This window comes from Crocodylus siamensis, chromosome 5 (genome assembly GCF_052110815.1).
Source record: "Crocodylus siamensis isolate JL-2025a chromosome 5, ASM5211081v1, whole genome shotgun sequence".
NCBI lineage: Eukaryota > Metazoa > Chordata > Crocodylia > Crocodylidae > Crocodylus > Crocodylus siamensis.
In genome coordinates this window covers 169,206,081-169,229,250 of record NC_143399.1, presented here as the reverse complement: position 1 = coordinate 169,229,250, position 23,170 = coordinate 169,206,081, and the positions used below count along the sequence as shown (strand labels likewise).

Here is a 23,170-nt window from a genome sequence, read left to right as displayed (position 1 = left end):
AGCTCCAAATATATTTATAAACAATATTCATCTTGTCCTCACCCTGGTTTTGTTAGAATTGACATACAAAGATTTTATATTTTCCTCTTGTAAGGTATGCTCTCTACTCCCATGATCGTCATACCTGTAATGCTCTCTGCTGCTGTTCCAGATTGACTAGAATTGTATGGAGCATGAAAGCTTATCAGTGCTAGTACAATGATGTGAATATTTCCTTTATCGCAACTGAACATACCTTTATTGAGACTTTTTAGGATCTTTTTTGTATTTTTTACAGCTGCTTCACATTAACCGGTTGTGTGATTGACCATTACCTTCATTTTTAGTAATTTCCAGCTTAACATATACTCAAGTAGCAAAAGCTAGCAAACATTTCTGTTAGTTCCCAAGTGCATGACCATGCATTTGTAGTATTGAATTTCATTCCGTTTCTATTATTTCACTCAAAATTATCCACTTTCTTGTAAGATATTCTGATCCTCATCTGTATTGACACAGTGCCGTCAACCATCAGTATATTCCCATTTTTTGTGTTCAGATCACTACTGAAAATACTGATAGAGAATGCAGCTGGAAACCTCTCTCTAAGTGTTTCATAGTTTCTAGGGTCAGAAGGGACCCGAGCAGATCATCTAGTCCGACCCCCTGCCATGGCAGGAAAGAATACTGGGGTCAAACAACCCCAGCAAGATGTTCATCTAGCCTCCTCTTAAACACCCCCAGGGTAGGAGCCTGTACCACTTCTCTTGGAAGTTGGTTCCAGACCCTAGCCGCCCTGACCGTGAAGTAGCGCCTCCTGATATCTAACCTAAACCTACCCTCTGCCAGCTTGTGACCGTTATTCCTGGTCACTCCTGGCAGTGCTCGGGGGAACAGTGACTCCCCCAGTGCCTGCTGATCCCCCCTGACTAGTTTATAACAGGCCACAAGATCCCCCCGCAGCCTTCTCTTTTGGAGGCTGAACAGGTTCAGGTCCCGTAGCCTCTCCTCATAGGGCCTGCCCTGCTGTCCCCTGATCATGCAAGTGGCCCTCCTCTGGACCCTTTCCATGCTGTCGACATCCCTCGTGAAGTGTGGTGCCCAGAACTGGACGCAGTACTCCAGGTGTGGCCTGACCAGTGCTGCATAGAGGGGGAGGATCACCTCCTTGGACCTGCTCGAGATGCATCTGTGGATGCATGCCAAGGTGCAGTTGGCCTTCCTAACTGCCTTCCCACACTGCCGGCCCATGTTCATCTTGGAGTCAATGATGACCCCCAGATCCTTTTCCACCTCCGTGCTGACAAGAGGGGAGTTCCCCAACCTGTAGGTATGGTGCCGGTTGTTCCTCCCCAGGTGCATCACCTTGCACTTGTCTGTGTTGAATCCCATCCTATTCTCGTCTGCCCACCCTTGTAACCTGTCTAGGTCTGATTGTAGCCTGTCGCATCCTTCCAGTGTGCCCACATCCCCCCACATCTTAGTGTCATCAGCAAATCTGAACAGGGTGCTTTTTACCCCCTTGTCCAAATCACTGATGAAGATGTTGAACAGTGCGGGCCCGAGGACCGAGCCCTGCGGAACCCCACTGCCCACGTCCTTCCAGGTTGAGAAGGACCCATCCACTACCACCCTCTGAGTCCAGCCCTCCAGCCAGTTGGCGACCCATTTGAGTGTGTGGGTGTCTACACCACAGCTCCCCAGTTTCTTAATGAGAAGGGGGTGAGAGACAGTGTCAAAAGCCTTCCAGAAGTCCAGGAAGACTATATCCACTGCTACCCCTGCATCTAATGATCTGGTGATCTGATCATAAAAGGCCACCAGGTTGGTCTGACAGGACCTGCCACTGATGAACCCGTGTTGGTTGCCCCTAAGCATGCAGTCCCCTGCTGGCCCCTCTTGGATGTGTGCCAGCATAATTTTCTCAAACAGCTTGCTTAGGATCGAGGTAAGACTAACCGGCCTATAGTTTTCCGGGTCCTCCTTCCTGCCTTTTTTGATGATGGGGACCACGTTGGCCCTCTTCCAGTCCTCTGGTACCTCACCAGAGCACACGAGTGCTCGTAAAGCCGTGCCAGGGGCCTTGCAATGACCTCGGCTGGTTCCTTTAGAACTCTAGGGTGGAGATCATCCAGACCGGCTGACTTGAATACGTCCAACCCCTCCAGAAGCTCCCTAACTAAATCCTCGCTAACCCGTGGCCCAGGTGTGCCTCCCCCCGGGGCCCAAGGGGGGCCCAGCAGGGAGGTGGCTGTTCTGGTCCCTACTTAGGAAGACGGAGGCAAAGAAATCGTTAAACATGTTAGCTTTGCCGTCTGGTGTGACGATTAAGTTTCCCAATGCGTCCTACAAGGGCCCCACGTTACCCAGGACCTTCTTTTTACCCCCTGTGTATTTAAAAAAGGACTTCTTATTTTCCTTAATCTGGGAAGCTAGCCCCAGTTCCATCTCTGCCTTGGCCTTCCTAACTCCCCCCCTACATCCCCGAGCAACTACAGAATAGTCCTCCCTGGTGATGACCCCTTCTTTCCATTGGGTGTAAGCCTCCTTTTTAGCAAGGAGACATTCCCGGATGCTTTTGGTGAGCCATGGAGGCTTGTGTGCTCTCCTGCTCCCTTTGATCCTCGTTGGGATTACCTTCCTTTGGGCTTGGAGGATGGTCTCCTGAAGGAGCAACCACTCTCCTTGGACACCTGGTTCCCCTCCCCTCCGGGACCTCAGCACTTCTCCAACTATCCTCCTTAGCTCGTTGAAGTTTGCCCTCCTAAAATCTAGGGCCGCTGCCTTACTGCATGCCTTTGCCACCTTGCGCTGGATGGTGAATTCCAGCAGGCAATGATTGCTGTCGCCCAGGTGGTCAAGCACCTGCAGCCCCCTCACCAGGTCATCACCCGTGGCCAGCACTAGGTCCAACAAGGCGTCTCCCCTGGTGGGGCTGTGCACCTCCTGGGTTAGATGGAGGTCCTGCACTCTGGCCAAAAACCTACGTGAGCGTTCAGACCTGGCTGACTGTTCTTCTGGGAAGTTCAGGTCCCCCATGACTACCACATCCTTAGCCTTCACTACCTCTGTGAGCTGACCCAAGAATTCCTGGTCAAGCTCTTCTCCCTGGTTGGGAGGTTTGTAGTAGACTCCCACCGTTAAGTCCCTTTCCCCTTGACTGCCTTGTACTCTAACCCAAAGCACTTCAGAATGCCCCTCCCCTGACTGCTTGCTAATTGATGTATATTCCTCCTTAATATAGAGTGCCACGTCCCCACCTCTCTTTCCTATCCTGTCCCTCCTGTACAACCTATAGCCCTTGACATTCACCACCCAATCATGCGTTGCGTCCCACCACGTTTCCGTAATCCCCACTATGTCCAGGCTGGTGTCAGCCAGTAGGAGGGTGAGTTCCTCCTGCTTGTTACCCATACTACGAGCGTTTGTGTAGAGGCATTTGAGGCCTCCTGTGGATGTGTGTCCTGACCCCCTAGTCCCAGCGTTACCCTGGCCCCTGTCTCTTACCTGTTTATTCGCTTCACTTGTTGGTCTGGGCTGTAGTTGTGGGTGCTGTTTGGTTACTTTTCTTTTTAGCATTACTTCATGCCTGTCCACCATTAGTCCGTAAACTATGTGGCAGACACCTTGATCTGTAGTATTCTTTACTTGTTCTTTTGAATCATCTCTCTATAATGTGAAAACCAACATCTTGTTAATGACAGAGTTATATGGCAGTATGTAGCACTACTCTCCAGGTGATCCAGGTTTTGGTCCAAACTCCTATACTTGCTCTGTAGTCCAGGATGTTGGAAAGTAAGCATGTCATATCTATTAATGGCAACATTTATGGCTAAGTAAGAGGATGGTCTTAGTTTCTTTGGTTTTCAGATAGTGGCTACAGTTGTAGATGTCACAGTTGTAGATGTAGAAGCATGTTTTATGTACATTTCTTCTGGATTCTGGCTCATAGGACCAACTGAGGAATGAAGAAGTATTTGCATACTGCTGAGGATTTGATCTAAAATTTAGGTCATTAGTCGTAACAAAATTTATGACTTTTCCATCCTGTGACTTTTTTCCTTTCCTTTGCATGGCATTGGGTTGCCATTTAAATTGCTTCTAGGATGAAGAAATGTTTTTTACATTTTAGCAACTAATCTATTTGGTGATTTGAACCATTTTGTGTAAATTGAGCCAACTAATACTATCATTTAGTTACTGCAGTTGAGAGAAACAAAACAAAAAAAACTGATGTGATTGGAATAACAGAGACTTGGTAGGATAGTTCATATGACGAGTACTGTCATGGATGAGTACAAACTGTTCAGGAAGGACAGGCAAGGGAGAAAAGCTGTATGATTGCTCAGCTCTCTAGTATGAAACTGGAGATTGGCCTGTTGAAAGTCTCTGTGTTAGAGTTAGAAGGGAGAACAACAAGGGTGATGTCATAGTGGCTGGCTGCTATAGACCACTGTACCAGGAGGTATGGTAGATGAGGCTTTCTTCATACAGCTAATGGAAGTTCCCAGATCACAGGCCCTGGCTCTCATGGGGGACTTCAGTCACTGATTTATCTGCTGGAGGGCAATACAGTAGTGTGCAGGCAATCTAGGAAGTTTTTTGAGAGCATTGGAGATAACTTCCTCGTGCAAATCTTGGAGAGACCAACTAGGGGCCATGTTCTTCTTGACCTGCTGCTCACAAGCCGGAAAGAATTGGTGGGGGAAGTAGAAGTGCATGGCAACTTGGGCAGCAGTGACCATGAGATGATCAAGTTCAGGATCCTGAGAAAAGAAATGAGAATAGCAGAGTATGGATCCCAGTCTTCAGAAAGGCAGACTTTTGAATTGATGGGCAGACTCAGGGAATTGATGGGGCAGAATCTTGTGGGAGGCCAGTCTGAGAGGAAATTAAGTCCGTGAAAGCTGGCTGTATTTTAAAGAACCTGACCGAGGACACAGGAACAAGTCATCCCGATGTGCGGGAAGGATAACCAATGTGGCAGATGACCAGCTTGGCTTAGCAGAGAACTCTTCAGTGAGCTTAAACACAAAAAGGAAGCTTACAAGAAGTGGAAGCTTAGACAGATGACTAGGGAGGATTATAGGAGTATTGCTTGGGCATGCAGGGATGAAATCAGGAAGGCCAAAGTGCAGTTGGAGTTGCAACAAGCAAGGGATGTGAAAGGTAACTGGAAGGGTTTCTAATAGTATGCTAACAACAAGATGAGGGTCAGGAAAAGTGTGGATCCCTTGCTGAATGGGGGAGGCAACCTTTTCAGTGCCTTTTGTACTTCAGTCTTCATGGGCAAAGTTGGCTCTCAGACTACTGCACCTGGCAGCAGAGTTTGGGGAGAAGGTGAGCAGCCCTCAGCAGTGAAAGAACAGGTTAGAGGCTATTTAGAAAAGCTGGAAATGTACAGGTCCGTGGGGCCAGATGTAATCAATCCACAGGTGCTGAGGGAGATGGCTGATGTGATTGCAGAGCTACTGGCTCTTATCACTGAAAACTTGGGGCAGTTGGAAGAGGTTCTGGATGAATGGAAAAGTGCAAATTTAGTTCCCATCTTTAAGAAAGGAAGAAGGGTGATCCAGGGAACTACAGACCAGTCAGCCTTACCTCAGTCCCTGGAATAATCATGGAGTAGATCCTTAAGAAATCCATTTCTAAGCATGTAGAGGAGAAGAAAGTGATCAGGAACAGTCAGCATGGAGTCAATGAGGGGCTGAGCAATCTGATTACCTTCTTTGATGAGATTACTGGCTCCGTGGGTGCGGAGAGACCAGTGGATATTGTGTACCTTGACCTTAACAAGGCTTTTGATTGTCTCCTACAGCATTCTGGCAATCAATTTTAGGAAGTATGGGTTGGATGAATGAACTGTAAGGTGGATAGACAGTTGGCTGGATCATCAGGCTAAATGAATAGTGATAAATGGCTCAATGTCTCACTGTGACAGTATCAAGTGGAATGCCCTAGGAGTCAGTCCTGGGGTTGGTTTTTGTTCAATATCTTCATTAACAATCTGGAAGATTGTGGGGAGTAGTAGGTGTGCTGGAAGGTAGAGCAGGGATAGGATTCAGAGCAACTTGGACAAATTGGAGGATTGGGCCAAAAGAAATCTCATGAGGTTTAACAGGAACAAGTTGAACAAAGTCCTGCACTTAAAATGGAAGAATCCCATGCGCTGGTACAGGTGCAGTCAATAGTGTGCTCTTGTTGCCATGGAAGTTAACAGCATACTGGGCTGCAATAGTAGGAGTGTTGCCAGTAGACTGAGGCAAGTGATTCTTACCCTCTATTCTGCACTTGGTAGGCCACATATAGGCCAAGTGCAGGCAGTCAAAAAGCCCATGGCTGAATTGATTCATTCTTTGCAGGTTAGTCTACTCTGCAGAGTTTGAACTGATAAGCAAATGAACATACAAGCACTATTGATTCAGGAAATGCACCCACATGCCAACAGTGGCTCAAGCCAGAGGCTGGGGGTACTAGAGCATGCCTGCCAACTATTCCAAGGCTTTTCCCCCCTTCCTGGTGGAGCACAGGGGGCAACCCATGCTCTGCCTGGGGGGAGGGGTGGAGGTGGGGAAAGTAGTAGCATTGAATTCATAAAAGCTTGAACAAGAATAGTTTTTTCTCTGAAAAACTATGAACTGAAAATTATAAACATGGCCTGGGAGGTCTCTGGGATTTGCAGTCCAGCACCAGAGCAACAGGACTCCACAGGGTTGCTCGTCACTTTCTCTTTCTGCCTCCAGGTGCCTTTGGGATTTGTTGTCCACAGTTGCAGCCAGCATTAATTAAGCCAGCAGGTCAGGGCAGGTCCATACTTTGGGGAAGGTGAGTTTAACACCTTCCCTGGCCCCAGGCCCCACCTGGGGTTTGCTTGGAGGGGGGGCAGTTAGCAGCCAGCGAGGCCAGTTAGCCAGCCCTTGCTGCACCAGCTAGGGAGCAGAGGGGCAGGGCCAGCCTTGCTCTCTGGAGCAGACAGCACAGCCCAGTCAGGGCTGGAAAGCATGTTGGCATGCTGGGGGACTCTGAGTTAACTTGAAGCAGGAAGGGGTCTGGGATAATAGTTTCATAAACCAGTTGGACCTAAATCAGTTAAGTCTGATACTACATTCAACCAGGTTTATCTTGAACCAGTTTCAGCCATTTTGAAACGGGTTTCTGTGTACTGAATTTACATTCTGTTACAGGATTAAACCAGTTTCTGATCACTTAAATAGGTTTATGTGCAAATTCTGTCCCTAGCCCTGGAGTTACTGTGTTCAGTTTTGGGCCCCCTACTACAGAAAGGATGTGGACAGATTGGGGAGAATCTAACAGGGGACAATGACTAGGCCAGATGCTTTATGAAAAGAGGGCAATGTAACTGGGCGTATTTAGTCTGCAGAAGAGAAGACTGAGGGGAGATTTGATCACAGCCTTCAACTACCCGAAGTGGGGTTCCAAAGAGGATGGAGCTGAACTGTTCTCAGTGGTGGCAGATGACAGAACAAGGAGCTATGGTCTCAAGTTGCAGCAAGGGAAGGTTAGGTTAGATATTAAGAAAAACTTTCTTACTAAAAGGGTGGTGAAGCACTGGAACATGTTACCTAGAGAGGTTGTGGAATCTCAATCCTTGGAGATTTTTAAGGCCTGGCTCGACAAAGCCCTGGCTGGAATGATTTTGTTGGGACTTGTCTTGCTTTGATCAGGGGTTGGATGAGATGACCTCCTGAGGGGTCCCTTCCAAGCCCAATTTTACATAATTCTTTGAAAAAGAAATTAATGACTACACTAACAAATCAATAAACTTCAGAGTTCAGCAGCTCAAAACTAGGTAGATTATCTAAGAGTTTCTATAATGCCAATCTTTGCAGAATCTAAGTAATGTTTTGGTTCCAAATAATCCAGGTATACAGAAGAAATTATGTTAGTTTTATGGTTAGTAAACTTATTTTACCTTTTTTCAAATAGAAGTGTGAACTTTACTTAGTGCAGCTAGGTAACAGCATATACAAAGGAGCTGAAAAATTGACATCAATTTAGGGAAAGAACTGAGGAGGAAATGTTCTGGGAACATTTGTTATATTAGGATGAATGATGTGGTGATAAAAGAAATGTTCTTGGCATTTAAAAATTTTACAGGGACAAGACTGAGAGGAGAATGTTCAATGCATTGTCCGTTGTCTCTTGGGTAAAATCCTATACTTCTGCTGTCTCATGTATTTGTGCCAGCAACACAAAAATTTGGACCTAAAATCTTTCCAAACTGACACATCATATTCATGTTGTATGTGAACTACATATGCGTTTTAAAATGTGCTTTAGCATAGAGGATAAGTGAAAAAAAATCAGCCCTTAAACATTATCTGAAGCTCCCTAGAATTCCACTGCCTAGAAGAATGACCACTGCTGTGATATGGCCGTAATTGTCTGTTTGGGTATAAAAATGATAAAAGTGACCTTGAAACTTATCTGTAAGTTCAGGTTACCCGAAGTGTGATATTTGGTCTGTTTGCTTTTTCTTCATGGAAGGCAAAGTATAGACTGATCTTAAAAACTGCTCTGTGACTGTTCTTAATTCATACAGCTATAATTAAACCATGTGTCATCCTAGATCAAGAGGTTATGAAGTGAGAGTAAACACACAGTTAATAGGTGAAGTCAGGAGTTTACTAACCTTGAAAGTGTGCTAAATAGTAAATATTACGGCTTTTATATGTTTAAACAAGAACAAATTTTACACTAAGTGATTTATAAATATTAGTAGTATGGTACTGGGTTTGGCCCAAATTATATAATATGTGGCAATAGGAACAGAGCTGTGTAGAAATACAGAAAGTAGCAATGTCAAATTAATGTTCAGATGCACCACAGTGATGGCTTTCACTGAATTAGACAAATAATTATCCTGGAAAATAATAAACTACAATTTTGTTCCTACAGTTGTTTTTACCTAACTGTTTTCAATTGCGTTTGTCATTTTTAATGGATATGTAGAACTTCTGATATTAGAATTAAATTCTATATGGAAATCAGAGATGCTTTTCTATTACTCTTAGATACAGAGGGATGCGTCTTTTATAAGACTACCTTATTTTATGTACGACACAATTGTTCTCAAGGTAATAGGAAAAATACCAGCCCCCATGACGCATATTGTTGCAACTGCCAGAGGCTTTTGATGTAATATAAGCATATTTAAGAATAAGTCTGTAGGCAGTAACAAAGCTCCAAGTTGTGCAATAGGCATCTGCCAAATGTGAGTTTAGAGGATTTTCTTTATCCAGTGCATACTTCAGTGTACCAGCTTCCCATTGATCATTAAACCAGGTTTAAAACTCTCAGACATTTAGTCCTGAAGGAGAATAGGATCCCCAGATTCTTTCATCATAGCATAAGGAAGAGAAAAGTGAGAAAAGCAAATTGAAATTTTGGGCGATTCCTCTCCACCAAGGAGAGAACTTAACTAATGGAGAAAACTGAACTTGACTTGCATAGTAGGGTTGAATTGTTGCTGTAGCCATGATGATCTAGGACAAGGGTTTTCAACCTTTTATAAGTGTACCGCTGGTGGCCAAACGCGGAGCAGGGGGGAGGGGGGTGGCACGTAGCCAGACACAGAGCAGCGGCAGTGAGGGGTTGTGGTGGCGACAACTGCATGCAAGCTCTGTCCCACCCCCATTCTACCCCCATGGCTGGTTGGAAAGCACAGCTGCCGTTGCCCTGCTCCTGGGAGGTGGTGGTGCTGAGTGGTGGTGGCATGACTGCCATGTGCAAGCCCCCCCATCTGACTGGCTGGGCGGCACCTGTGCCCTGGGAGGCAGTGGCATAGGGTGGTGAGTGTTGGTGCTCCATCCCCACCTGCCTGCATGGACCCCCTAGGACCTTCCTAAGTACCCCCGGGGGTATGCATACCCCTAGTTGACAACCCCTGATTTAGGAAATATGTCAGGAGCAAGTCTTTGGGTTTTTTGGAGCTGAATCTTTTTAAGGGCTTCTCTATACCATACCTGGCCTAACATAAAAGGGCGAAAGAGAGTGATGGTCTTGCCTGGTGACTACAAGGCCAGAAGCTAATATCCTCCAAAATAACTTTAGATAAGTGTTTAGCATATCATCTTTATATGATCTTTGTGTGATAATTCACTAATTTGAGAAAAGAAAACATTTATAAACAGAGGAGATTTAGGTGTTTTAAATATAATTTATAATGTCACAGTTCTTTTTCTAGGAATAATTCTGTGAATAAAGCTGAGGCTCTTAGGGTAACCAGAGGTCTATGCATGTTCCGATGAATGTTAGATTGTTTTTAGTATAAATATCTTAAAGCAGTTCCCTAGCTGAACTTAGTTACTGAGTTACTCTCTTAGTCTTTGGTCGAAAACATGTTTAATTTATGCAAAGTGGAATAGCTCAAAAAGGAGAGATTGAGAGGCCCATTCCAAATAGTCATTTGTCTGGTGATTAGTGCACTTACATGGAGGTAGGAGGCCAAGATTCAAGTCTCTGATCTGAATTGGGCGCATTAAGGACTCCAGCCTTGTTTTGCCCATCCCAAGTCAGTGCCCTTACCACTAGATGTGCTTTTTTGTATTTTTACCAACAATTTTGTTCTTGTTGATAGTGTTCTGGCTTTCACAAATCAGTGTTTTCTTATGAGAAATTGTTAATCAGAATTCTTGACCAGCTTTATTTTCCCTGACATGTTTGGCCACTTATGGGAAGGGAGAGGATGTCGTGAACTGCTACCCCTTATACAATGGTAGGTGGGAAGTTGGGTGGGTGGAGTGGTACAGTGTCAGTCTCGCTCACGGGCCCCTGTGTGTGGCTTATCTGACATCTCTGTGTTGTCTTCATTTTCTCTCAAATGTGTCTCTACTTTATTTTTCTATATCCTTGGAATTTAGTTCTCCTTTCTTCCAGTATCCAATTTCTGGCATTGTTCAATAGCAAAAGCTTTAGAAGATGTTTCTCTTGTTTACATTGGCATAAATCCAAGGAAGTTCATTGAATGCAGTGAAGGTCTCGGGTAAACAAAGGATATATTTTTGTGTATAGTATACATTAATTTTCTTGTATATCACTGTTGTCAGTGATCTCTTCCCTCTGCTACCACCTTCCAACCAGCTATAATAGTATGTTCTATGAATCCTTAAGTCCTGTGGGAATAAGCCATCTGTATCCCTCTAAAATATAATAGTTTGCTGAGTGGTGATGTTGAAAATGTTGCTGTATATGGAATGGTTTATCCTATCTCCATTCCTTAGGAGGGCATGGAAAGAGAAAGAAAGAATGGTTGTTAATATTTTTATAATTTTATTTTGCATATTGTTACCAAAATCATATTCTTAAATTTTATTCTAAATTCCTGGAGACTGTTTGGGATAATAATAGGAATTGAAACAATAAGTTTGCATGGTGTAAAGTGCTTTAATGGGTTACAGTATAAATTGGTATTAAAAAAATGAGTAAAAAGTTGAAAGTCTGAATTTTGAAAAATAGAAGGACATCTGGAATGCATTAGTCACAACATCTGGCCTCTTGTTCTATAGTTTTTAGTTATTTACTTCTCACTAAGTTTCTGTATATAGGATTAAAGGTTAGATAATATAGAGATTATAAAAGCAATTTTGAATTAAGCATAGTCTTCATGCTACTTTGGGAAAACTGAACTTTTATCTTTTATCTTCAAGGGAAATACATGCAGATGATGAACATTCTGAAACCAATTGCATTTGATGTGATCCACTTCATGTCCCAACTGTTTGATTACTATCTATATGCAGTATATACATTTTTTGGCCGAAATGACACGGTAGGTAGAAAGTATTATTCCTTTTTAGAGTACCAGTTGTTTACGTTGTGCTGTACTGATAAGATCTCTGTTCCAAGAAGAGTATAGTACTAAGTATATGGTGAGAAGGAGGGAAGACTAGTAGGCTCAAGGAAAAAAGGAAAATGTCATTAGGGAAATCTCATTTTTAGAAGAAATATTGGTTGTTTTCTATTATTGTTTCTTGTTTTAATTTTTCTTAATTGGTGGGTCCTTCCCCTCCCACCCCTCTCCTGCCAATAATGCTACCCAAGAGAGAACATTCAGCATCTGAGATTAGGGTCAGATAATCAAAGCCTGGAAAAAAAGATAGGGCTTGATGCATAGGAAAGTTGTGGCTCTTCCAGATACAGAAAGAGGCATAGAAAAAGTTATGTAGTCATGAGTAGTGGAAAGAAACAAAGAACGTTAAAGAGAAGCAAGGAGATTATGGGATGTGTGAGTGAAGGTGGTTGAAGACCAGCTGAACAAGTGGCCAACTTGAGCTATTATGAGCTTTGAAGTACGTTGCTTTTCAGATATTGTACTTCCTTTTTATTTTAACCCTTTATCTAATGAAAGTATCATTTTGATGGATTTGTTTGCTGGAAAAGTAGATGGGCATCAACAGTGTCTGTAATAACATAAATCAACTCTTTGCAGAATTGCCGTAGAGAAACATTTATAAAACTAATAAATACATTAAAAAATGGTTCCATGAGCAATAACAGTCTAGGTTTCCAGGTTAATCATAATTCTTTGGCAGATAGCAGATGGATTCACAGATTCTCAACATCTGGTTTTAAATAGGTTTGAGCTGTTCTCTTTGGCAGGACAAATGTATTTGGGATTTGTTTATGTTTGGAAGATGGGCAGTAAATACATTTTTAAAGGTAATTGTTTTTTTTATGGCTTAATCAGCTGTTCTGCTACTGTTATTGCCTTGCATTTATTTTTTGTACCTCCTGTTTTTTGTTGTTTTATTTTAAAGCCCTTACCAAGTTCCTCACTTTCCACATCTAGCAGGGAACAACACAGTGCTAGGCAGGTAAACATTATAGCTGATGGCTAAAAATGTGTTGTTACTGTAGTGTGTCTACTTGTTTTGGCAATTTTTCATGGGAAACATACTGCTTACAAAGGGTCTGTAATAAACCCTCTTGTAATGCACCTCAGTGTCCTAGCTTACATAATTTTTACAGTCCTTGAAGTAGTAAAGATGGGTGGTGGTATGTGATTTAGACCATTAACATTCATTCTTGTTAAAGCATACTGGTATGCTTCCTTAAAAGTATGATGATCATGTGTGGCCTGAGCTTACTGTGAACTTTGAGTCTATGCTATGTTTTAATTAAAGTGCACACACAAATGACTAGGAAAGCCATTAAATGCACAAGCAGTAAAATAGATTTTACCAGTTCAGAAAATGGCATCTAGACATTCTATTTGGGTGACTCCTAGATGCATTATGTCCAGTTGTGGGTGATTTACATAACTCACCATTTCACTAATTTTCCTATCCCACAATGGTTTAAGTTGATTATAGAAAACTTAAGTCATCTGCTTGAGTACCTAGCATTATTCTCTGATGCAGTACCATTTGTGATGAACTTTATTTGTGCATCCCTCTCACTTTTGGAGTACTCATTGAAGCTATTCTTCTCACCCTTCTCTAAATTCATGGGAAAGCCAGAAGCACTTAATCTCAGTAATTTGCAATTGTTACTTGCAGGCTAATGAATTTATGTAGTAATTAAGTGAATAAACAGGAATGCAGCACTAAGTAACATGATAACTTTGCCACTTGAAGATTACTGTGTCTTTTCACATGCAGCATGCACCTTTCCTTCCCAAATCAGTCCCCCGAATTCAACGTGTATATATGAAGTGGGGAAGCTGATTTTCTACTCAGGATAAATGCATCGTGGTTTGATTCCTGCTCCACAAAGCATCAGCTATTGCCTTATTATTTGGAGAGGTCTCTTGCCTCCAGTTTCGCAGCCTTGGAAACTTTTTAGCTCTTTCCAGACTCACATATCCACCCATGGACACCAGTGTTCAGCAGCAGCTAGGGAAGGTGAATCGGCTAAAAGGGAGGATGAGTCGGTTGAAGACTTGGCCCTGTGCAGCCAAAACTCTTTAAAAACCCCCACAACCCTCTTTTTTTATTCTTTCTTTCAAAAATAAGATGAATATTATATACCGGGGCATGATATATGTGAGGTAATATGATATTTTTATGTATTGTACCAATAGTAATATATATTACTATATGCTTTATCAAATTCATTAGCTTGGTTCTTACTCAGACCTGTCATCTTCAGGGAGCTTTTTCTGGACAAGATTGTTTTTTTTGCCTTTGGTCTAATGAAACCCAAGTAAAAGTTGACCTTGTTAAGCATTGGTTATTAAATTATTTTTGAGAACTGGGGGGAAAAAACAGAAGTTCATGTTTAGAGACAGTGTATGCTGATCAGGGACATTCTCCTGCAACTTGGCTTCTTTCAGTCACATATGAGTTACTGCATCATTAGCCATTTGTGGAGCTAATGTATCCTATCAGACATCATATGTTCTGTAAACATTTCCATAAAACAGGAAAGCAACATTCAAAATAATTGAATACTGATATTATATGCTCTGCTGGATGAAGTTGCTATGCCTCCATTCTTGATGGCTGCTCATCTTTTGTTCAGTATTGAAATGCATATAAACTGACTGTAGATCTCTGATTTCTTTCCCTCTTTTGGTTCACAACTGGTTATTTCCCATGTGTACATCCAGTCATCTTGAAGAAAAATATAACTAAACCGGAGCTGTTTAAGACATGTCACCATTCTTGTACACAGACACTTTAAAATTGCTTTCCTGCATTTTATCCAAATATTTGCCATACTTACCATTTCAATTGGCCAGCTGTCATTCTTTCCTGAAGCAATATCTACAATCAATAGGAGATTGCTGAATTATAAATCTTGTCACTTACAAAGGGGAGGAAGAGGCAGACAACTAGATAATATCTGGTATGGGATGGCTTTCCTATCTTTATAGTATCATTTTCATAAAAGGGGATTTTCTTTCTGTTACTTAGAAATATGAGGTGCACCAAATCTTGATGTCACTGTTGCTATTGCTGGAGGAACCTCAACACTGAAATAGGAACTCAGTTCTCACTGAAAGGGAAGGGGAGGGAAGGGTGTTATTGCTTTCAATAAAGCCTTTTCTCCCTAGTTTGTTGAGAGTTAAAAAGGCTTTTAATAGAAATGAGCAATGTTCGTCTTTTGTGGTATCATTCCTTTAAGGTTTGTGAAGAAAACTAAAACTTGGTATTTCTAAAGTAAAAACTCTGAAAGAAAATGGAGGCTGCCATTTTTCCACATCAAGAAGCAATAAAGGGTATAGACACACATGCTATCTATGAGTTCTCTTTTAAAATACAGCAAAAGTACAGTGTGATTATATTCAGTGTAAAAGTATTTTGATTTGTAAAAGCCTCTTGAAAATTGCCCGTTTTTTCTCTCCCAAGTGCTGTGTCATGAAAGTTTTGACACTGAATCTAATCCAATGGACTGCGGTGTCTAAATATAATTCAGAAAACTTCTTTTTTGGGGTGTGAAGCACATACCAGTACCATATCCTAGTACTTACTGAGTGTGCAGACCCTGGACAAGAAAATGTATGTTTCTTTGTTCCTCCATTTCCATTTTGTTTGGCTTTATGTACATGTTTTATGTAGTTAAAATTGGCAAATAAGTAGCTACATTTATCAAAACACACTGGGGCAGACACTCAGCTGGAGCAAAGCAGTATAATTATACTAAAGCGAATGAAGCTATAATGATTTATGGCTGCTGAGTATTTGACTTGTAATACTTTTGGTCCCCATACAGACCAGGAAGACTAAACATTTCTTGGCTTGATCATGATCCAGGCTAAGTAACAAATGCTGTAAGACTTATGGAAAATGATTTTCCAACTAAAAGTTGCCGTCAAACAAATGATGATCAAAGGTTTGTAGCCTGGTGAAGACAAATGTTAACAAAGAGTAATATTAGTCCGCAGTGTTGAGTACCTAACTTTCACAGCCAGGATATTAATGCATGCTAGTTTGTGTATTCATTCTCTTGCTGGTCTGTAGAAATAAAAACTCATAGGTGCCTCTGCCCAAATAAGCTGTTTTAACCAGACTAAAATGAGTAACAGTTACTTCTTAGTATGAATTATTTATAGTCATCTTTGTGAACTGTACATAGTTCATCCTTTACATCAATGCGGTGTTGGATGCAGTGATCCTTGTTGTCTTCCTGTTTATTTTGATTTGGTTTTGAGTATATGTTGAGCTTCTATATATAAGTAATATTTAGCAGGCTTGAACAAGCAGTACATTTTCATTTTCTTGTTTATAGTCCTAAAAATAAGATGGGAGACTTTTTTTTCCCCTTTCCTAACTTGTTTAGCATCCTTTTTTTTTCCAGTTTGAATTAACAGGACTGGGTCTCAGCAGTAGCAGGCTGCGAACCACACTGAACAGGATCCAAGAGAGCCTGATTGATCTGGTAAGAAGTTGGGATGCATTATTGTTCACTGTAGTAAGAGGCATATTATAGAAAGTATGGGATATGCTTTCTGATTACATTTATTAATTTCACTTTTCCTCATATTTAGTGCCTTAATTTCTTAATTTATTTCATGGTATTATGTGGTTTTTCATGGATGATTCTAGGATTTTGATAAGGGGGGTGCAGATGCAGTGGCACATTATCACGTATAATACATCACGCATTGATGTCAGGCTAAAGAGAAACAAGATTATTTAATAATATGTGAGGGGGCTCGCGCTGTATTATTTAAGATCAAAGCAAAACAAGTATGACTATTGGAATGTACATTAATTTGCTGGATTATGTATACAGTTAAAAACCAGGCAAAAGTAGTCAAAAGATTTTGTTTTGTTAGTGCTATTGTCATTATAGTTAAATGTATCTCTCTTATTTAGATGCATAAAGTAAAATCTAGCCTCCTTGAACATCTTGACAGTGCCTTCAATACTGCTGGTCACTCTCTGCTTCACTCGGTCACTTCTGCACCTAAGTTAATGTTACCATACCTGAGTTAAAGTTTATAATTAGAGCTGAAAACAGTCTGCAGTTCTGTGAAATAGAAGAGAGACATTAGTAGGGATTGATAACAGATGGTAACAGCAGAACAAATGATGGTTTGAATAAAGGGTCATGAACAACTGTGTTGTGGTGAGATACTAGCAGGAGTCAGGTGGTTGACAGTGAGCCATGAAGTCAGTTGAATCTCTCATCATTGCCTGAAGAGAAATGTCACTGCCTTTCCCAGTCGGTTGTCTTTAAACTGTGGGTAGAGGAGGAATCAGGGGGGTGTACCCCTCACCTCCCCAGTCTGTCCCTGTGTTGTTTGATCCTTCAGAATGTCTTGGAACACATGTATGGAAACTACAGGAAACCATTATCTTGCTAGAGTTGCCTGAGAGATGGTAATGGCATGCTATGTACTCTATTAAATCACCCACGTGGCAATTCATTCCATTTAAAGTTTAAACTTAATATTAATTGTTTGCTTTAATTCTCCATGCTATTTCGGAAGCACTTACTGGTTGGAGATGTCTTGAATTCAATAATGATTGCCAGACTTTCCAAACTTTCATATATTTAAATCCCTTAGAATTATATCTGCATCACTAATAACAGTTTAACAGATTATTTCAGTGGTACTACACTAACATGGCAACTTGTACTTAGGATAAAAAGAGGATAAATAATTCATTTTTCACAGATTTCAAATTGTTTTCTCCTTACCATGTATGTTGAAAGTTATGTCATGAGACAATTTAACAGTTAAGGGTTTTTTATGAGGGAAAAAACCTCTTCTGTGCTTGCACTAGACTGACAGATTACTGCTTCTTAAAAGTAAGCTAGAAAGTGAGAACTACTTCCTCTAAATGGATGAGTTATACAGTGCAACTGGATTGGAAACATTTATAAAGAAACTTAGTGAGGGAATAATAAGCTTCTCTTTTGCTAAGTACAGACGGTCAGAAAATCCAAAGTTAAATTGATTCAAACTTTGCAGGTGAGTCTAAGCTGCGTAGCTCAAACCTTTAAACAAGTAAACAGACATGCACTTTTGATTCTGCAAATGCAACCACATACCTACAATGGCCCAGGCCAGAAGCTGGGGGGAGAGCCGGGGCCCTGGAGCACACCTCCCTGCTCATCTAGAGCGGATAGCTTGGGCCAAGGCTAGCCCTCCCACCCGGTGAGGGAGGGTTTTCGGGAGAGGTGCAAAGCATCCTGGCATGCAGGGGGAATGTAAGCTAAGTTGAATCGAACAGATCTGCAATAGAAGTTCAAGAAAACAATTTAACCTAAAGCAGTGAAGCCTGATCATCCACATTTCTCAAACTGGTTTTGGCCATTTTGGAAGTGTTTTACGTGCACTGAACTTCTGTTGTGTTACAGATTTGAACCAGTTTCCTATCACATATACTGGTTTGTGTGTAATTTAAGTAGATTGCTCTTACTTGCATTGAAATACAAATATTTAAGGCTGTCTATAGAGATAATTTCCCAAATCTTTCATGCCTTAAATGGCTCGCAACATAGAGATGCATATTTATTATACAGTATTTACATGCATACTTCACACAACCCTTTCCCAAAAATAGCTCTCCAAAATTGGGGCATGTCTTAAGCAGGGAAGCTGATTTTATTGTGCTGGATGGAATCATGGACATGCTGAAATGGCAGCCTGGACCTGTGCTTCTTTTTCTTTTCTCTGGCCAGCATGCAGCAGAGATGTAGTCTACTCTTTCATGTCAGAGGTAGAGCCTTCTGGCAGCCACTGCCAATTGATAGTAGCTTTCTGCTGGGCAGTCAGTGGGCAAGTCTACAATTGGCAAGTTTACTGTTGGATAGAGGCACCCTCAAACATGCTGGCCATCTGTGCACACATCCCCCACTGAACAAATGGCAGTATTGCGGTGTTCATACATCGGCTGCTTTTGGGCTAATTAACCTACCTGTAGCACTTTGAGTGTGGCTATGCTGCTTCTGGTCCAGAGATAGTGCTTGTGTTGCAACAGAGCATGGTAGAAGGTGCCACTGCTTGGCACATAATAAATGTGTGTATGGGTCTAAATTACTGTTCTATGAGAACTTTTTAAAAAAGCAGTACTTATATAGGACCTTTGACCTTTTCATCATCTGTTGTAAAGTCACTTTAGGGAGTATGAATTAGTTAATGACCCTGAGTTCCAAAACTAGTGATGTGTGCGCGATTAGTAAGGTGTGGAAAAATGAATGAAATTTAAGATAAATCATCCTGACATTGTTTCACAGGATACAAAAGAGAAAAGTCTGAAGTGAAATATGAAGTATGTGAAGGAAACACTCATTTTAAAAGGATGTTGCATACAAATCAGTTAAGGGAGAACATTTGAAAAATAAAATGGCAGGATCTATAACTTAAAAAAATCAATGAACACATTCACTTTCATTTAACTTATTTTTTATTAATGTTATATGTAAAGGATTAAGGGTAAATCCTTCCATAACTGAACAGTTTTAATAGTTTCACAGATTTCACAGACGTTGGGACTGGAAGGGACTTTGGCAGATCATCGAGTCCAGCCCCGTGCCCCAGGGGCAGGAAGTCAGCTGGGGTCATAGGATCCCAGCAAGATAAACATCCAGTTTTTTCTTGAAGGTGTTCAGAGTAGGTGCTTGAACCACCTCCGATGGGAGGCTATTCCAGACCTTGGGGTTTTGAACAGTAAAGAAATTCTTCCTTATGTCCAGCCTCAAACAGTCTTGCAGGAGTTTATAACCATTCAGCCCCTTGGGGGGCTGTGGTGAACAATTGTGTACACCCCTGATAAACTTACAGGTGGCCATCAGATTGCCCCTGAGCCTGTGCTTTTCCAGGCTAAAGAGTCCCATAGCTCTCAGCCTGTCATCGGAAGGTCTGTTTTCCTGACCTCTGATCATCCGTGTGGCTCTTCTCTGGACTCTCTCAAGCTCCTCCACATCCTTTTTGAATTGTGGAGCCCAAAACTGGATGCAGTTCTCCTGCTGTGGCCTCACCAAGGCCGAGTACAACAGGAGAATGACTTTCTGGGATTTGCTTGATAAGCATCAATGGATGCAAGCCAGCATTTTGCTCACTTCACTAGCCGCAGCATCGCGTTGAAGGCTCATGTTCATTTTGTGGTAAATCATGACCCCCAAGTCCCAAGCTAGCAGGAGGGCTTTTTTCCCCATACTACGAGCATTAGTGAAGAAGCAATTAAGGCCTGAGGGTGTATGCGCCCCCCCCCCCCCCCCCCCCCCCCCCCCCCCCCACCAATCCCAGGACTATCCGGGCCCCTGTCTCTTACCTGGGTATTTCTTGTGGTCATTACCTGTCTTGGCTGGGCTGTTCTTGAGGGTGTCTCCTGGTTCGGTGTACCGTGGCTCCCTTGGTCCTCTTCCTCTCCTGACGAGCATAGTTTAAAGCCCACCAGAGGAGATCAGCCAACCTGGAAGAGTGCACATGGTTACCTTTTTGGGGAGAGATGAAGCCCATCCCACCCGAGCATGTCTCTTGTTCTGAAGTGTCGGTCGTGGTCCAGAAAGCCAAAGCCCGCTGTGAGATGCCATTCATGAAGCTGCAAGTTGGCATCCCAGATGCAGGTCACATGGTGTCTTCCATGTCCGCTCACTGGAAGGATCAATGAGAAGGCAACCTGTGCCCCTGTCTCCTTTAGCTTGTCTCCCAGAGCTGGTAGTTCTTTATCAAGTGATCTGGACTGCTCCTGGCCACATCATTAGTGCCCACATGGGTTAGGACCATGGGGTAGTAATCAGTGGGCTGGGTGAGGGCCGGGATCATCTCTCACGTTCTGAATCCGCGCTCCTGGCAGACAGTAGACCTCGCATGTCATGGAATCCTGGCGACAGATGGGACCCTCTGTTCCTCTCAGGATGGAGTCGCCTATCACGAGTACCCGGCATCTCTTCTTTTGGGTCGACTTGCCTCCTTCAGGCTGTTCTGTGAGTGGAGCGACCTCCTCACCTTCCTCTTCCTCCAGTGTCGCCAGGGCCTCATACTGGCTCCCCAGCTGGTACTGTGCCACTGCGAGCAGCCCTGGCTCTGGAGGGGACCTTCTGCCATTCCACTGTGGAGGGCACCTCATGTGGTTCTTCTTCCTCTGGTGCTTGGCCCTGCAGGGAAAGGAAATACCCATCAATTTCATCTTCTGCTTCCCTGATCCTCCTCAGCCTGCTGACCTGCTCCTGGAGCTCCCTCACCTGCCCCTCCAAGGCCCTAAGGTGGACAGGTGTGGGGACCCCCATTCTTTCTCCCCCCCCCAACCCCACCGGGCATCCCCCACAGGCCAGGGAGCAGGGTGACACCAGCTCCCTGTGGGCTTCGTCTGGGCGGAGGCCTCAGAGAAGCCTAGGTAGTCGATGCCCCCTGGCAGGGGCCATAGCAGCACTCCACATCCACACCATTTTTTTTTTTTTTTTGGTGCGGTGCCTTCACCTTACCCATGCCAAAGTCTTCCTTCTGGCCCCTTCTGCTTGCCTGCCTGCATGAACACTGGCGCAAACGCCATTGCGCCCTCAGTCAAAAGGGATCCTCAGTCAAAAGTCTCCCTGGCGACTCGGTCAAAAGGGATCTGGGGGGCTTCCCTTCTGGATCCGCCTCAGCTGCGGCTGTTCCTATGCCCTACTTATCTTAGGGGGATTAGCTGCTGCTGCCTCCTCCGCTGCTGCTGGTGCCGGTAAGTTTGGGGGGCACACGTATGTAGAGTTTTCATTTTGGAAACTTTTTGCGGGAAATTTTGTCAAAAATAATAGTCTATAATTGATTTTAATTTTTAAAAATTTCTGACCAGAAACTTTCTTTTACAAATACTTGCCAACCAGATTTATTTGTAATCCCCACTTTTAACATCCTTTGCTCAATTGACTATTTTGAATTTCTGAAACAATAGTGGAAGCAAACCATCCCTTATTCAGTGTATCCGTCCTGGATTATTGTTGTTTGTTACCTTCAGTTTGCAAGATCTTTCAGTTTTAATTGCATTTTGGAGATCTCCAGTCATATATCTTATAAACTATAATATCATGAAAAATTCAATGCAAGCAGTTACAGATGTGGAGTTGTATTAGTGTGTTTTTTATCAGCATGTGTTATATACTCTACCAAAAAATTACATTTAAAGAAACTTTCTTAATGACTACAGAAAATATACGTTTTTAATTTTAGATGATCCGTATAACCACTAATCAAGTAATACCTGGTGTGTGTTCCTGTTTTCCATTCCAGTTTTGATTTATGTGAAATAAAGTAATGACAGAAATGGAAGCTGAGAACAGTTTACGTGTAAACTTTTTTTATAAAAGAGAAGCAAGGATTTTTTGGGGTGATATCTTATTGGACGAACTGCATGATTAGAATAGTTAGACAAGCTTTTGAAAGCAAGACATTCTTCATCAGGTCTTCACCAGGTTTCCTAATAATAAAGAACATCTTGCATTTGAAAGCTTGTTTAATTTTGTTTCAGCCATGCTGCTAATAAGAGTCTTTGCCTCTTGCATGATTTCTGGACCATCATGGCTGTAACTTGACTCCAACACTGTCATAACTTTTTTAAAGCACAAAGGTTGATTTTTTTTTTTAATTTTTTTTAAATTTTCTCATTGACATATAAGGTTTAGGAGCACAAGCCGCACTGATTTGAGAAACTCCTGAAAATTTTATTTTTTTTCCAGATTTGTTTAGCATAGGGCCCAAGAGATAGTATGTGTACAATTGCAGTTGAGGGCATTTACCAATTCTGAGGATTACACCTGTAGGCTTTAAGTATGCTGCATTTCCTCTTTTGTTTTAAATTTGCTAATTATACTGAAATATGTTTTAAGTTTGTTAATAATGTTCTAAAGTAGCTACACTCTTTTCAAATGCCATCATGATCTGGAATTTAAAGAATATTTTGATCTTTACATGATGTAGTTTGTTTTGGTGGAATTCCAGCACAGCCTTACTATTCTTACTTGCTTCATTTGCAGAAATGCATATGAAAGAGATTGCCAGGAGTTTAGACAGTGACTGATTTGTAAATATATAGATCTAATTTGTTTGTGTTTGTGTTCAGGAAATACAAGTGATATCACATAAAGATCAAAATATTTTTTTTAATTCCAGATCATGATGGCATTTGAAAGGACTGTAGCTACTTACAAACCAGCTTGGAGGAATAACAACTATAAGCAGTTGAACTACATATTTTAAATTGGCTTAGAGTACAGAGTAAAGGAGTGTCTTGGGGCCCAGTTTTCTTGTTGACAGTCTTGGAGTCCATCTTCAGTCTTTCGTTCAGTTTAATAT

General features: G+C 42.2%; 1 protein-coding gene across 1 annotated transcript in view; it reads left to right on the top strand.

Annotated features, from left to right (window-relative positions):
• VPS50 (VPS50 subunit of EARP/GARPII complex) overlaps positions 1-23,170 on the top strand; it is a 150,913-nt gene that overhangs the window by 90,678 nt on the left and 37,065 nt on the right. The window contains exons 21-22 of the mRNA XM_090047029.1: positions 11,649-11,770; positions 16,243-16,323. Of these exons, the coding sequence (XP_089903155.1) occupies positions 11,649-11,770; positions 16,243-16,323 (203 nt within the window). The remainder of the gene's footprint in view (positions 1-11,648; positions 11,771-16,242; positions 16,324-23,170) is intronic.